At 42.6% G+C, this 17,585-nt stretch overlaps 1 protein-coding gene across 1 annotated transcript; it reads left to right on the top strand.

Moving 5' to 3' along the window:
- The first annotated feature begins 8,585 nt into the window (after positions 1–8,585).
- Positions 8,586–9,542, top strand: LOC140896757 (olfactory receptor 10C1-like). The gene has a single exon (XM_073308801.1). The coding sequence runs from the start codon at positions 8,586–8,588 to the stop codon at positions 9,540–9,542; it is 957 nt and encodes a 318-aa protein (XP_073164902.1).
- The last annotated feature ends 8,043 nt before the right edge of the window (positions 9,543–17,585 follow it).

The raw sequence follows: 17,585 nt of genomic DNA, 5'->3' as shown, positions 1-17,585 counted from the left end.
AACATCCCAGAAGAAACCCTTCTTGTTACTCTCAACATCTCTTGCTAGCTGCAACTCCAAGTGTGATTTGGCCTTCCTGATTTCACTCCTGCATGCCCGAGCAATATTTTTATACTCCTCCCTGGTCATTTGTCCAGTCTTCTACTTCTTGTAAGCTTCTTTTTTATGTTTAAGATCAGCAAGGATTTCACTGTGAAGCCAAGCTGGTCGCCTGCCATATTTACTATTCTTTCTACACATCGGGACGGTTTGTCCCTGTAACCTCAATAAGGATTCTTTAAAACACAGCCAGCTCTCCTGGACTTCTTTCCCCCTCATGTTATTCTCCCAGGGGATCCTGCCCATCAGTTCCCTGAGGGAGTCAAAGTCTGCTTTTCTGAAGTCCAGGGTCCGTATTCTGCTGCTTTCCTTTCTTCCTTGTGTCAGGATCCTGAACTCGACCATCTCATGGTCACTGCCTCCCAGGTTCCCATCCACTTTAGCTTCCCCTTCTAATTCTTCCCGGTTTGTGAGCAGCAGGTCAAGAAGAGCTCTGCCCCTAGTTGGTTCCTCCAGCACTTGCACCAGGAAATTGTCCCCTACACTTTCCAAAAACTTCCTGGATTGTCTGTGCACCGCTGTATTGCTCTCCCAGCAGATATCAGGGTTATTGAAGTCTCCTATGAGAACCAGGGCCTGTGATCTAGTAACTTCTATAAGTTGCCAGAAGAAAGCCTCGTACACCTCATCCCCTTGGTCCGGTGGTCTATAGCAGACTCCCACCACGACATCACCCTTGTTGCTCACACTTCTAGTCTGACCTCCTGCAGAACGCAGACCACTGAATCTCACCCACCAACTCCTGCGATAAACCTCTCACCTATGTCTGAGCTATTGAAGTCCTCAAATCATGGTTTAAAGACTTTGAGGTGCAGGGAATCCTCCAGCAAGTGACCCGTGCCCCATGATACAGAGGAAGACAAAAAGCGCCCAGGGACTCTTCCAATCTGTCCTGGAGGAAAATTCCTTCCTGACCCCAAATATGGTGATCAGCTGAACCCTGAGCATATGGGCAAGATTCACCAGCCAGATACCCAGGAAAGAATGCTCTGTAGTAACTCAGATCCCACCCCATCTAACATCCCATCACAGGCCATTGGGCCTATTTACCATGAATAGTTAAAGATCAATTAATTGCCAGAATCATGTTATCCCATCATACCATCTCCTCCATAAACTTATCAAGTTTAATCTTGAAGCCAGATACGTCTTTTACCCCCACTGCTTCCCTTGGAAGGCTATTCCAGAACTTCATTCCTCTGATGGTTAGAAACCTTCATCTAATTTCAAGTCTAAACTTCCCGATGGCCAGTTTATAGCCATTTGTTCTTGTGTCCACATTGGTACTAAGCTTAGATAATTCCTCTCTCTCTCCGGTATTTATCCCTCTGATATATTTATAGAGAGCAATCGTATCTCCCCTCGACCTTCTTTTGGTTAGGCTAAACAAGCCAAGCTCCTTGAGTCTCCTTTCATAAGATGGGTTTTCCATTCCTTAGCTCATCCTAGTAGCCCTTCTCTGTACCTGTTTCAGTTTGAATGCATCCTTCTTGAACATGGGAGACCAGAACTGCACACAATATTTCAGATGAGGTCTCACCAGTGCCTTGTATAACGGCACTAAAACCTCCTTATCTGTACTGGAAATACCTCGCCTGATGCATCCCAAGATCGCATTAGCTTTTTTCATGGCCATATCACGTTGGCGGCTCATAGTCATCCTGTGATCAACCAATACTCCAAGGTCCTTCTCCTCATCTGTTACTTCTAATTGATGTGTCCCCAGCTTATAACTAAAATTCTTGTTATTAATCCCTAAATGCATGACCTTACACTTCTCACTATTAAATTTCAACCTATTACTATTACTCCGGTTTACAAGGTCATCCAGATCCTCCTGGTCCTTCTCTAAATTGGCAATACCTCCCACCTTTGTAGCATCCAGAAACTTTACTAGCACACTCCCACTTTTTGTGCCAAGGTCAGTAATAAAAAGATTAAATAAGATTGGTCCCAAAACCAATCCCTGAGGAACTCAACTGGTAACCTCCTTCCAGTCTGACAGTTCACCTTTCAGTATGACCCGCTGTAGTCTCCCCTTTAACCAATTCCTTATCCACCTTTCAATTTTCATATTGAACCCCATCTTTTCCAATTTAACTAATAATTCCCCATGTGGCACGGTATCAAATGCCTTACTGAAATCTAGGTAAATGAGATCCACTGCGTTTCCTTTGTCTAAAAAAATCTGTTACTTTCTCAAAGAAGGAGATCAGGTTGGTTTGGCACGATCTACCTTTTGTAAAACCATGTTGTATTTTGTCTCATTTACCATTGACCTCAATGTCCTTAACTACTTTCTCCTTCAAAAATTTTTCCAAGACCTTGCATACTACAGATGTCAAACTAACAGGCCTGTAGTTACCCAGATCACTTCTTTTTCCTTTCTTAAAAATAGGAACTATGTTAGCAATTCTCCAATCATACAGTACAAACTCTGAGTTTACAGATTCATTAACAATTCTTGCTAATGGGCTTGCAATTTTGGATGCCAATTCCTTTAATATTATTGGATGGAGATAATCTGAGCCCCCCGATTTAGTCCCATTAAGCTGTTCGAGTTTTGCTTCTACCTCAAATATAGTAATATCTACCTCCATATCCTCATTCCTATTTGTCATGCTACCATTATCCCTAATATCCTCATTAGCCTTATTAAAGACTGAGGCAAAGTATTTGTTTAGATATTGGGCCATGCCTAGATTATCCTTAACCTCCACTCCATCCTCAGTGTTTAGCGGTCCCACTTCTTCTTTCTTTGTTTTCTTCTTATTTATATGGCTATAGAACCTTTTACTGTTGGTTTTAATTCCCTTTGCAAGGTCCAACTCTACTTGACTTTTAGCCTTTCTCACTTTATCCCTACATGTTCTGACCTCAATAAGGTAGCTTTCCTTTCTGATCCCTCCCATCTTCCACTCCCTGTATACTTTATGATTCACATAACCATCATCTGCTGCATGCTGCACGAGTTGTGTGAGAGTAAGCAGGAGAACTTCCATGCAGAGTAGGCAGAGAGCATGTCTGGTTCACAAACAGTCTACAGGCAGCCAGATACCAGCCACATGCAGACTGCTCTGGATTGGAAATGGGCAAGAGAAATCAGGGATGACTTTTGTGCATGTATTTGGCACGACCTCTTCTGCCTGTTCCAAAGGAAACTTTCACAATCTTTGCAGCCACTGGAGAAACACATGAGGGATCACTGGCACTAATCGCTCTGTTAGCATTTTGTTCCCTTGTAGCTGACGGTCATTAGCCATTTGTTCCTGTGACTATTCACCCATTACAGACGATTACTGCAGGGTGCCTCTATTGTGGTAGGGTTGGGTTTGTGGCGTGTAGCATGGCAGCCAGGTTGTATTGCAATCAGATTGCAAATCTCTTTGTGTTTATGTTCTCACTTGTTCATGAACCTTTTTGGAATGGGGAACACTCAATTGGTCTGAATGACTCACCAAGATTCTTTTCTTTCACCATTCACTCTTTGGCAGTGCTAAGTGTACCTAGGGCATGTCTGCACAGCAAAGAAAAATCCATGGCTGGCCTGTGCCAGCTGATTCGGGCTCGCAGAGTTCGGGCTGTGAGGCTGTTTCATTGCTGTGTAGCCTTTCAGGCTCAGGCTCTGGGACCCTCCCACCTCGTAGGTTCCTAGAGACCATAGTCCAGCCCTAATCCAGACTAGACAGCAATGAAGTCTAAACAGCAATGAAAAAGCCCCGCAGCCGGAGTCCTGCATGAGCCAGAGCTGGCAGGGATGGATGAGCCACAGATGTCTATTTGCTGTGTAGCTGTGCCCTAAGTGGCTGTAATGGAGCACTTAACAGAAGGCTGAAACTGGTCAAGGTTTGTGAGGGTATGTAGTTTGTGGGGGAAAAGGGGCTGTTTCATCACTGGTTGCCGCATTGTAACTTGAATTGTGTCTCATTGTTCTGTATTATTTAAGCCATAAAGACATTTATCTACCCTTTTTCTTTGTTGTGAGTTCTGCTGCTTTTAAAACTACCGGTGCTTCCTAAGCACATAACAATGCACTTCCCCCATCCCTCTCATGTATCCTTGAGACTTGAGATATATATGGACCTGGGGGTGGTGGTTAGTGAGGGTGGAATGGACAGAAAAATGCTTTCAGTGTGATGACATCAGACAGTTACACTATTCTTACGAATGTGCTGGGAATAATGGGGCCCAGTTCCCAACCTGACAACATCTTATGTTCACCATACTTAGGAAGGAAGGTTCACACACAAATAAAGGAAAGTTGTAATGTTTATTAAAACTGAAATATCGGATGTGTAACTGAAACTTTTGTAAAAGGATGTGTAAATAAACAAAACACGGTGGGACAGATTCCCTGAACGATGGACAACTGTCAGAGTTTCTGAACCTGTCTCCTTGCCCTTCCCTACCACCTCACCCTGAGAAGGGGAGAACGACTATGGGGGACAACCAGCAACGTGTCCTGTGTGGGGTTTTGGGGTTTGGCACTTGATGGGCTTCCAGCACTGCTTTCAGGCTCTTTGTTAGCCTCTTGAAAACTGAGGTGGTTCCCTCTGTGAGGGGATTTGGGTTCTGGTGTAGGTTGTCCTGGGATTCCTGTGGTCTCCTCTTGGTCTCATGGGCCCTGGGTTCTCTGCCAAAGCAGCACCATTTGTGCCAGCTGGAGAAGGAGGAGATGGTGCCTGTTCCCAAAGAGATCCAGCGGCCATGGCAGCAGGCAGATTCCGAACTCATTGGCCCACCACACCTGTGAGTCTCTCCACTAAGGTCCAGTGAATCCCTGATTGCTCCAGCCTCTATGAAAGTTCCCTGTACAGGTGTACATCCTTCTTACTCCAGGGGAAGTCATGGACATCAGTGTACAGTGGCCACACATGTGTGCTCAGCTGGCCAAGCGGCCACTCTAGGAGAAGGTTCCATGTTCACCTGGAGTGATCAAAAGAATGTAGCAGAAAAGTGTTCTGGTGAGGCACTGCAGCTCACCATTGCCAGTTAAATCGAGGGGGAGGGACAGGGACAATTACAGACTGGGTAAGGGTCAGGCAGAAAAGGGTACAATGCACTGGGGGAAAGGGGGTAGAGGACTATTAGAACTCAAATCCTGGTGAGTACTTCTTCCCCCTTCTACATTGCACACTGGCATGGACACAGGGCCATTCCACAGCCTGAGGCATGTACTTATTCACACCACCCAGGCATGCTAGCTTACTCACCCCATACTCACCCTGAGACAGGTGATACTGGGTTTCATGGTGGGCAAGAGAGAACTATCGCACAACCACACAGGTACATGTAGACACATGAACAGCCAGTACTATAGATGTATTTTGAGCCACCTCCAAAATTTTGCCAGAAGCTTGGAGTGGGTGACAGGGGATGGATCACTTGATGTTTACTTGTTCTGTTCACTCCCTCTGGGGACCTGGCACTGGCCACTGTCAGAAGACAGAATACTGGGCTAGATGGACCTTTGGTCTGACCCAGTCAGGCTGTTCTTATATTCTTATGTTAATGGTACTGAAGTTTCCAAGTCACTTAGGTTTTGAAAATTTTACCCTGAATTAATTAGGGCCAATTTCTGCCAATCTTACTCATATTGAAAATGTTGAGGCTTCTGTACATCAAAGAATTATTGTTTGTAAGAATCTTCCCTTTGGACTGGTGCTGTTGTCATTTGTTGAAACCTTTATGGGCCCAGTCCTGTAACTGTGGTGTGTTGCAACCATTCTGCAAGTCCTTGGATGGGAATTGCATGTACTCAATGGCTTCTCGCTGGAAGCATCCTGCACTTGGACCAAACCCTGAGGTCCTTGCTTAGGTATTAGAGGTGGGACTGGAAAATGTGCCCATGGGATTTAGGAGCTTAAGTGCCAGCTGGATGTCTGTCCCTAAGATGCAAAACATTCAATGCCATATTCTACTCTGTTGAAATCATCAGATGTTTGGCACTGATTATAATGGGAGCAAAAGTACTCTCTTAATAATTATGTTATGGCTTCATATAATGAGGCATCTGGGGTGTAAAAAAGTATATGTCCCTGAGGCTTATAAAGAAGCTGTTAAATATTCCAGTTCCACCTGTGACTGAATTCCTTGGTAATCACAGGGAGGAGACAAATGTGGGATACAGACCAGGTGAGAAATTTCTTGATTTGTCTAGAATTATGTTTATTTCCTTGGATTCTTCTAAATGAGCTCAATCTAGATGAGTCTTGTGAAATCCCTATTACTTCTTGAACTGAAATGTGCTCTGTTTCAAAGCTCTGATTTCAATCCCACTTAGCGTAAAGCCATGGGTAACACTACAGCAGTTAATTGTAGAACTGTTTGAAAATATTCCAACACAACAATTTTCCTGCAGAAAATGCTGGTTGGATGGAATCAAAACATTTTACATGGAAACATATTGATTTTGTCTGCATTTTGAAATAACCATATCAAAATGCTTTTTTCTATTCTATTCCGGTCCAATCAAAATGATAACACTGACCTTATTTGACCTTATTGAAATGAAACATTCCAATATGTGTTTATAAGATACAAACAATTTTTAAAAAATATATAATTCGTCATAAAAAAATCAGAGACTTTGCCTTTCATCCTGATTTGTGATTAAATGAAATTTTGAAAACTTAGCATTTACCATGCATCATAAATTCAAATTTTCTACCAAATATACTTAATACTCTGAAGCAGGCAGGCAGATTGCTTGATACTGATCTCATTTACATTGGTTTTCCACTAATGGAACCACAGCGACATCAGAAGAGGATCTGATTGGATAGGTGTAAAGCTATCACAGCTTTACTACTATTTTTATTGGCATAACTGCATTAATTTCAATGAATTACTCTAGGAGAAACTGTGGTATCAGTAGTTATTCATGATTTACGTCCATTTAAGAGAGAGGAGAAACATGCCCTAAATAATTGTAGATTGACACATACATTTGTCAGACTCTCAAAATATTTATTCAGATCAGATTGGGACTTTCAAAAGAGCCTAAGGAAGTTAGACAACCAACTCTATGTCACTGAAGAGAAGTCCTCATATATAGCTAAATATAATAAAATTACAATAAAAAGCTGAACTCAGTAATGCTGATTCCTTTTTAGGGTACACATTCAAGAGGGTAATCACCCTTTCCAAGCATGATCTAGATGTCTTACATCTTGTCACTGGTGGCAGTGAGTAGGGTACAGGAACTACCCATGTATCTATATGCCACAGGGAAAGGGATGCTGTGTCCTAACTGCAGGGTGTGGCAGTGAAAGGCTCTAGCAATGGGAGGCTGTAGGGAGCTACCGGAGCTTTTCGCCATTTCCAAATTTGTTGCCTGTGGTAGTGAAAGGCTCCCAGCAGTGCGGAGGCTGCAGGACACTACACTGCTAGAAATAAAAGTGTATGTGTGTCAAGCACTGCTTAGGAATGTTGAAAGCCGTGTAGGGTACATATGCTAAGGCTCTCAAATGTCTTTCCTGTAAGCCATGCCTCACCATCTACACTGCTGTGTTAAGGGACTCATACAGTGTATGTACTCCAAACACCTCCAAACATCTGTGCAATATAGACATACCCATAGAGAGAAACACAGACCCTGATCTTCCTTACCATACTATAATATTGGTGCAAATCACTTGGGTCCAGTGAAGCTATTCCTGATTTATCTTAGTGTCATTAAGAGGAAAATTGGTGGAAAAGAAAGGGACCAGAAAAGGTTTAGAATGGGGAAGGTTAATGGGTAGATAAAGAGGGGCACAGAGGTGGAGGCATGACCAAAGGGGGCTAAGTGAATGAGATCAGGATTAAGGGCACTGAAGTCAATGGACTGTTGTCAATCACATGGAAAGGAGAAGAGAAGCAGACCATCTCTGTAGCACATTGTATAACGTAACCCCCATGTCTGTTCCCATGTAGTTAGTAGGAATTGCCATGCATTGACATTATGATAAGAAAGTCTATGTACTCAACTAATGTATATTGGCCTAACTTCCCTGATTGTGCCACTCACAAGCCAAGAATCTGGTAAAGGGTAATATTTTATTTTAATATACATGCTCCAAGAGACTGGAGGCAGATTTTGACATTTAGTTCCACCAGTGTAAATCCATTGAAGCTGTTTTATACAATTATAATTTCATTGGTCAAAGTTTTGTTCCTCTGATGCTAGTATAAAACTGTATTTCTACTGAGGTTAGGAACATACACCTATATAAAGCTGGTGTGACTGAGAGGAGAAAGCGAACCATTAACATTTTTGAAGTTACTCTGGATTGACAGTCTTGTGACAGGAGAATTGGTCTCTTTCATGGTTCATATCAGTTTGAGGAATGTATGTGTGGAGTGATAGGGACAGGTCATGAAAGAGAGAGAGAGAGAGAGAGAGAGAGAGAGAGAGAGAGAGAAGCCAATTTGACTTGATTTAAAACATCAAACTAACAAGTTTTCTTTTTTACTTCTCAGGATGAAATTTGCTGAGGGAGAAAATGAGAAAAAACAGCTCTGTGACTGAGTTTGTCATTCTCGGCTTCTCTAATGACCCAGACACGAATCTCATTCTGTTTGTGGTGTTTCTATGCATTTACATTGTCACAGTGCTGGGCAACATCCTCATCATCGTCATCATATATGTCGATCTGACCCTTCACACGCCCATGTACTTTTTCCTTAGGAACTTGTCCTTCTTGGACCTCTGTTACACCTCAGTCACTCTACCCAAGATGCTGGCCAACCTCCTCTCAGAGAATAAAAATATTTCCTTTTCCAGTTGTGCTGTACAGATGTTTTTCTTTCTATTCTTCGGCATTACTGAATGCTTTCTCCTGGCTTCTATGGCTTATGACCGCTATAATGCAATATGCAGCCCATTGCGCTACACTGCCATCATGAATAAGAGGGTTTGCATCCAGCTGACAGGTGGTTCATGGATCTGTGGCACGCTGGTGGCCATGGGGCACACAACCTCTGTCTTCACACTTCCTTTTTGTGGGTCCAATGTGATCAACCACTTTTTCTGTGATATCCAGCCGGTGCTGAAGCTGGTGTGCTGGAACACCTACTGGATTGAGATCCAGATCATCGTGGGTGCTGCCTTCGCCCTTATGATGCCATTGCTTCTGAGCCTGGTGTCCTACATCTGTATCATCTCCACCATCCTGAGAATTAGGTCCACTGAAGGCAGGCGTAGAGCTTTCTCCACCTGCTCCTCACACCTCATCGTGGTGACATTGTGCTACGGGACTGCCTTTATCATATACGTACGTCCCAAGTCCAGCTACGGTATGGGTGTGGACAAGCTGTTCTCTCTTTTCTATTCAGTGGGAATTGCGCTCTTGAACCCCATTATCTACAGCTTCAGGAACAAGGAGGTGAAAGATGCTTTGAGGAAAATAGCAATGAAAATCTTTTTAAAAGAATCAGATAATTTTCCCTCAGTCACATAAGCCTCCGAGAGTAGTAGTAGCACTCTCCCAAGTAGTGTCTCAGCCACAATGGAGAAGTTTCCCTTGTGTGACATAGCACTGGTAAAATTTACCGAGTTTTGTTTTTCCATGAAATGTTTCCTTTAATATTTTTATTTTAACAAAAGAAATTAGGAAAAAATGTCATTTTTAGAATTTTGTTGTATTATTACTTGAATCCTCTTCTGGCCTTAAAATATATTAATATTTTAGGGAAAAAACAAAATACAAAAACAATATGAATGGACACATCTCAGTTCTATAGAAAAGAGCCCTTGAGTGGTTAACCTTTTTTTCTGAATTTCCCAAATATTTTCTCAGAATGTTGATGTTAGAAATTGGTAGGGGGAAAAGGAACTCAAAATATTTTACATTTTTTTTTATAATGAGCCAGCTAAAACCATTATATTTTATGTCATCACTGGTCCCCTTTCCTATAAGTAGTTTGGCTTGGGCTACTGTACCGGGGACCTCAGAATTGCGTAAGTGTTATAAAAGCCGAGCTGGAAAATAACCAGAATTCCTGTCCCCCAGGAAAAGCTGGCATTTCAACATTTGTTTTTATTCCAAATGAGGATAAACAAAATTAAAATTTTGAAATTTTTCACAGAATTGAAATTCTGAAAAATTGTGACTTGGAAATATTGAAACATTTTATTAAGAATATAAGAAAGGCCATACTGGGTCAGACCAATGGTCCACCTAGCCCATTATCTTGTCTTCCGACATTAGTCAATGCCAGGTGCTTCAGAGGGAATGAACAGAACAGGTAATCAACAAGTGATCCATCCCCTGTCGCCCCATTCCCAGCTTCTGGCAAACTGAGGCTAGGGACACCATCCCTGCCCATCCTGGCTACTAGCCATCGATGGACCTATCCTTCATGAATTTATCTAGCTCTTTCTTGAACTGTGTTATAGTCTTGGCCTTCACAACATCCTCAGGGAATAGTTCCAAACGTTGACTATACATTGTGTGAAAAAATACTTCCTTTTATTTCTTGTAAACCTGCTGCCTATTAATTTCATATTGTGACCCCTAGTTCTTGTGTTATGAAGAGGAGTAAATAACACTTCCTTATTTACTTTCTCCACACTAGTCTTCATTTTATAGACCTATCATATCATAACACATTTTGAGATTCCAGCAATAAAAATATTTATTTTTGGTTCATTAAGCTGACCAGATGGCTCCATTCTCCCATCTGAAAGAGGCTCATTGAATGTACTACCTCTCTGATAATCCACCCGGAGACATATGACTCCATCATGCACCATGGAATGTGGGCAGGTGGAATTCCACATTGTATTACTGGTGATGTAGACCTCCAGAGAGACTGGCCCTTAAGAAAGAATGGGGGCTGGAATTACATCTCCCAGAAGGTAATGCAAAATGCAGTTTAATGTTTTGTTGAACGGCTTTGAAACAAATCATTTTGGGTCAGTTTCAAAAAACAAAATATTATCATCTGAGTCGAACAGACCCAAATCATAACATTCCTATTTTAAATTTTCCAACGGAATTCATTTTTGCGGAAACTGCATTTTTTGCCAGAAAATCCATCCTACAAAAAATTCCCAAGCACCTCTACTTAAAAGCCTTCCCTATGTGACTTTGGTCTTAAATTGAAGCATTGGAGGTTTTAAAAAACAGGTTAGACAATCACCTATCAGGGATGCTCTAGATAATACATAGTCCTGCCATGAGTGCAGGGGATTGGGCTAGAAGATCTGTCGAGGTCCCTTCCAGTCCTACATTTCTATGACTCTATTATTCTCTGCTATTTTGAATAGATAGCAATTCAGTATTTTCTCCCAAGTAGATACTTACAGACAGTAATCAAGTCATTCCTCATCCTTCTCTTTGTGAAGAAGAATAGACTGTTGTACAGTGTATACTGGACAGTAAACCTTAGGGTGCAGCAGAGGGTGAGGGACTAAAAAGGGGTGGCTATACTGTATAATGCACAATAGGAGCAGCAGACTTTGAAGGATAGGGAACGGGCGGCTATATTGTATAATGGGCTCTAGGGGCAGGAGGGGTGGGGGTGGGAAAGGGGTGACTATACTGTACAATGGGCACTAGGAGGCAGCAGAAGATAAGGAAGAGAAGGGGACAGGTGCACACTGTACATTTGCAAGGTCATGTCTCAAATTGCACAAAACTAGAAGCTGAGTTGAGAAGCTTTTAGAGCAGTAAAAAGAAAAGGAGTACAGTGGGGAGATTTATATACCCAGAGAACATGAAACAATGGGTGTTACCATACACACTGTAAGGAGAGTGATCACTGAAGGTGAGCTATTACCAGCAGGAGAGCAGGGAGTGGGGGTGGCTTTTTGTAGTGATAATCAAGGTGGGCCATTTCCAGCAGTTGACAAGAACGTCTGAGGAATAGAGGGGGGTGGGAGGGAATAAACATGGGGAAATAGTTTTACTTTGTGTAATGACCCATCCACTCCCAGTCTCTATTCAAGCCTAAGTTAATTGTATCCAGTTTGCAAATTAATTCCAATTCAGCAGTCTCTCATTGGAATCTGTCTTTGAAGTTTTTTTCTTGAAGAATTGCAACTTTTAGGTCTGTAATCGAGTGACCAAAGAGATTGAAGTGTTCTCCAACTGGTTTTTGAATGTTATAATTCTTGACATCTGATTTGTGTCTTGGGTAGAACCATAAACCTGGAAATCCTGGACGCCCCATCATCTCAGGCATTGGCACCCTGATAGCAGGATTGTCTGGCTATGTAGACTCCCTCCTCAGATCCTACACTACCAGGACTCCGAGCTATCTTCGAGACACCACTGACTTCCTGAGGAAACTACAATCCATCGGAGATCTTCATGAAAACACCATCCTAGCCACTATGGATGTAGAAGCCCTCTACACCAACGTTCCACACAAAGATGGACTACAAGCCATCAGGAACAGTATCCCCGATAATGTCACGGCAAACCTGGTGGCTGAACTTTGTGACTTTGTCCTCACCCATAACTATTTCACATTTGGGGACAATGTATACCTTCAAATCAGCGGCACTGCTATGGGTACCCTCATGGCCCCACATCATGCCAACATTTTATGGCTGACTTAGAACAACACTTCCTCAGCTCTCGTACTCTACTTGCGCTACATTGATGACATCTTCATCATCTGGACCCATGTAAAAGAAGCCCTTGACGAATTCCACCATGATTTCAACAATTTCCATCCCACCATCAACCTCAGCCTGGAGCAGTCCACACAAGAGATCCACTTCCTGGACACTATGGTCCTAACAAGCAATGGTCACATAAACACCACCTATACCAGAAAACCTACTGATCGCTATTCCTACCTACATGCCTCCAGCTTTCACCCAGACCACACCACATGATCCATTGTCTACAGCCAAGCTCTACGATACAACCGCATTTGCTCCAACCCCTCAGACAGAGACAATCACCTACAAGATCTCTATCAAGCATTCTTACAACTACAATACCCACCTGCTGAAGTGAAGAAACAGATTGACAGAGCCAGAAGAGTACCCAGAAGTCATCTGCTACAGGACAGGCCCAACAAAGAAAAGAACAGAACGCCACTAGCCATCACCTTCGGCCCCCAACTAAAACCTCTCCAACGCCTCATCAAGGATCTACAACCTATCCTGAAGGACGACACATCACTCTCACAGATCTTGGGAGACAGGCCAGTCCTTGCTTACAGACAGCCCCCCAAGCTGAAGCATATACTCTACAGCAACCACACACCACACAACAGAACCACTAACCCAGGAACCTATCCTGGCAACAAAGCCCATTGCCAACTGTGTCTACATATCTATTCAGGGGACACCATCATAGGGCCTAATCACATTAGCCACACTATCAGAGGCTCTGTCATAAACATAAAGGGAAGGGTAAACACCTTTAAAATCCCTCCTGGCCAGAGGAAAAACCCTTTCACCTGTAAGGGTTAAGAAGCTAGGATAACCTTGCTGGCACCTGACCAATGAGAAGACAAGATATTTTCAAAGCTGGAGGGGGGAGAAACAAAGGCTCGCTCTGTCTGTGTGATGCTTTTGCTGGGAACAGAAAGGAATGGCATCTTAGAACTTATTAAGTAATCTAGCTAGAGATGCGTTAGATTCTGTTTTGTTTAAATGGCTGAGAAAATAAGTTGTGCTGAATGGAATGTAGATTCCTGTTTTTGTCTCTTTTTGTAACTTAAGGTTTTGCCTAGAGGGATTCTCTATGTTTTGAATCTGACTACCCTGTAAGGTATTTACCATCCTGATTTTACAGAGGTGATTCTTTTACTTTTTCTTCAATTAAAATTCTTCTTTTAAGAACCTGATTGCTTTTTTCATTGTTTTTGAGATCCAAGGGTTTGGGTCTGTGTTCACCTATGCAAATTGGTGAGGATTTTTATCAAGCCTTTCCCAGGAAAGGGGGTGTAGGGTTTGGGAGGATTTTAGGGGGAAAGACGTTTCCAAGCGGGCTTTTTCCCTGTTATATATATTTGTTAGACGCTTGGTGGTGGCAGAAAAAAAGTCCAAGGGCAAAAGGTAAAATAGTTTGTACCTTGGGGAAGTTTTAACCTAAGCTGGTAAAAATAACCTTAGGTGTTTTTCATGCAGGTCCCCACACCTGTACCCTAGAGTTCAGAGTGGGGAAGGAACAATTTTTCACTCTCTTCCTTGTAACAACCTTTTATTTACTTGAAAACTGTTATCATGTCCTCTCTCAATCTTCTCTTCTCCAGACTAAACAAACCGATTTTTAATCTTCCTTCATAGGTCATGTTTTCTTGACCTTTAATAATTTTTTTTGTTCTTCTCTGGACTTTCTCCAATTTCTCCACATCTTTCCTGAAATGTGGCACCCAGAACTGGACACAATACTCCAGTTGAGTCCTAATCAGCTCGGAGTAGAGCAGAAGAAATACTTCTCTTGCTTATAACACTCCCGCTAATACAACACAGAATGATGTACACTTTTTTTGAAACAGTGATAGGGTTATTTAGCTTGTGGTCCACCATGACCCCCAGATCCCTTTCCACAGTACTCCTTCCTAGGCAGTCATTTCCCATTTTGCATGTGTGCAATTGATTGTTCCTTCCTAAGTGGAGTACTTTGCATTTGCCCTTATAGAATTTCATCCTATTTACTTCAGACCATTTCTCCAATTTTTCCAGATAATTTTGAATTATAAACCCATCTTCCAAAGCACTTGGAATCCCTCCCAGCTTTGTAACATCCACAAATGTTATAAGTGTACTCTCTATACCATTATATAAGTCATCCAACCATCCCCACAAGCATCTATCTATCTATCTATCTATCTATCTATCTATCTATCTATCTATCTATCTATCTATCTATTCCAAGGCCAGAAGGGACCACTGTGATCACAGGTCACAGAATGTAAGGGGTCTATTTCCTTTTTCTGGGCCAGCTTTGTGGCAGGTGGAGTCACTGGTAAACCTTTCTTTGATTTGAATGTGAATTAGATCAGGTCCTGCATTACCTATACTCAATATAGGTAGACCTGTGTTATATGGGAGGCCTGTCTACTTAATGTAATGGTTCCTTGTGGCCTTAAAAATATACAAATCTATGAACAGCCAATGCAGAGGCTTCCACACAATACAGCATTGTGGTTGCTGAGAGTATCCAGAGTGAGATAAATAACAGCAGCATCATTGCCTAATGCTGTAGGTTCTGACTGTGGTTATATGTTAATGGATTTTTGGCTGCGTGTGTTTGTTTTTGGCTGCGTGTGAGGGTCATCAGTCTGATTAGATGTTAATAAATGTTTGACTGTGTGTGTGTGTTTCCTTTGTGTGCCCCCCCAACCCTGCACAAACAGCTGGCACATCAGACCTTATGTGAGTGACTGAATGACCACAAGATCCATTAAGGGACAAAAGCACTCAGCCCGGTTTATTGTCAACAAAGCATGGTACAAGTATTCTGCAGACTCTACCAGACCACTAATACAATTATACTTTTAACAATGGACCAGCTCAGTGAACGGTGGGACTTTTCATTCCTCCCTAAGGCCAAACAAAGATACTCTCTCTGAAATACAACTTTGTTGCCGGCACAGAGTAGGGGTTCGTTGCCTGGTGTGCGCCACCCAATAAACACAACGGGGTGGAGAAGCAGAGAGTTTATCTGCAGCTGCAAACAGGCCCAGGGAGACCCAGCTGTCTCAAATCCTGCAGCCCCGACTGCAGCTTACATCATACAATTTATACCTTTTTTCCCAACTTAGCTACAGAAGCATATACAACCAATTACCTATTTGCCTGTACAATAATACAGCCAAAGCAGCCAATTAGATGTTTCCTCATTAGCATTATGTAAGCCCTGCCTTATTTGGTTGTATCCGTTCCTGTGTTGCAGAAACCTAGTGCAAAACATTCCTTTCTTATCTATACGCTTACCCTGGCTGGAGCTGTCTGAAGGCTGTCTCTGAGAGCAGGCTGTCTGCTCTAAACTGTTTTTGCAGCTTTCTATCTCTGTTTTTATACTAGCTTCCTCATAATCTAGCAGGATTACAGAAAGTTCACGGAATGGAGAGGCTTTGGTTTGTCTGGGCCTCCCGTGGTGGGGCTTCCTCGGCACTCGTGGCCTTCCACCCTCCCGAGTTACCTAGTATGATGCCCAGTGTCACCAACAACTTTATACCCCAATACAAACAAGTTAGTATTGCCCCTCTGTCATAGTTACTGTAGTTACTGCCTCCTAACATGGCTAGTTATTATTCATTACCTTTTACATATTGGTTTAATTAAAACATTTTTATAAAGTACTGTTATCCTGACCTTATCTTTTAGGAGCCATCAGTATGTTTCTTTTGTCCTTGGGGAATGTTTTTGTACCATCCTTAATATCAGAATGTTCTGGTACCACTTAATATTAAAATGTGTTTGCGTAAGTACTCTGTGACTAGTACTTCTTAGAAATGTATATTTCTGCAATATTAGTCCCGTTCTTGCCAGATTTCGTGAGCACGTACTGTCTCATACCAGGCCTTATGTCTCACGCTCTTTTGCTAATACAGTGGCCAATGGAAGAAATTCATCACCATGGAGGTCCACTTCTGGAGGTCATTTAATTGTGGCATGCAACTGCTGTCTGGGAGCATGCAAGCTCCATGCATACATTAGCGTGACCAGGGACAGCTGCTGGTGAGCCTGGTGCTTGCACCCGTGGGCCATGCTGGGGGCAGTACAGCCATAAAGAAAGAACTGCCTGGGCTGGGTGCTGGCTCTTGCGAGCGGAGGCCCGACATTCTGCTGCTTTGGCCGCTGCAGTTTATGGTCCAGTTGCTGGCCTTGATCCTGCTGGTCTCACACATTGTCACTAGAGCCCTGCAGCTCCACAAAGGTCCAATTTATATGTGTGGATATACACAGCCACGGATATACATTTTGTATCTGTGCATAGCTCTAAGTGCAGATAATCTCAAATCAATGGACCAGATCCCCAACTTGGGTAAATCAGTGTAGATCCATTGAAATCAGGTGAGTTCCCCAGATCCCCAGTATAGCTCCAATGAAGTCAGTGAGGCCAGGGGTATACAATGGATTTATGGATGTCAAGGTTCCTTCCCCACTCTGAACTCTAGGGTACAGATGTGGGGACCTGCATGAAAAACCCCCTAAGCTTATTTTTACCAGCTTAGGTTAAAACTTCCCCAAGGTACAAACTATTTTACCTTTTGTCCCTGGACTTTATTGCTGCCACCACTAGGCACCTAACAAATATATAACAGGGAAAGAGCCCGCTTGGAAACGTCTTCCCCCCAAAAATCCTCCCCAAACCCTACACCCCCTTTCCTGGGGAAGGCTTGATAAAAACCCTCACCAATTTGCATAGGTGAATACAGACCCAAACCCTTGGATCTTAAGAACAAGGAAAAAGCAATCAGGTTCTTAAAAGAAGAATTTTAATTGAAGAAAAAGTAAAAGAATCACCTCTGTAAAGTCAGGATGGTAAATACCTTACAAGGTAATCAGATTCAAAACATAGAGAATC

Source organism: Lepidochelys kempii, chromosome 13 (genome assembly GCF_965140265.1).
Source record: "Lepidochelys kempii isolate rLepKem1 chromosome 13, rLepKem1.hap2, whole genome shotgun sequence".
Classification (NCBI taxonomy): Eukaryota; Metazoa; Chordata; order Testudines; family Cheloniidae; genus Lepidochelys; species Lepidochelys kempii.
Note: the sequence above shows the minus strand (reverse complement) of the source record. Positions and strands in the feature narration are given on the sequence as shown.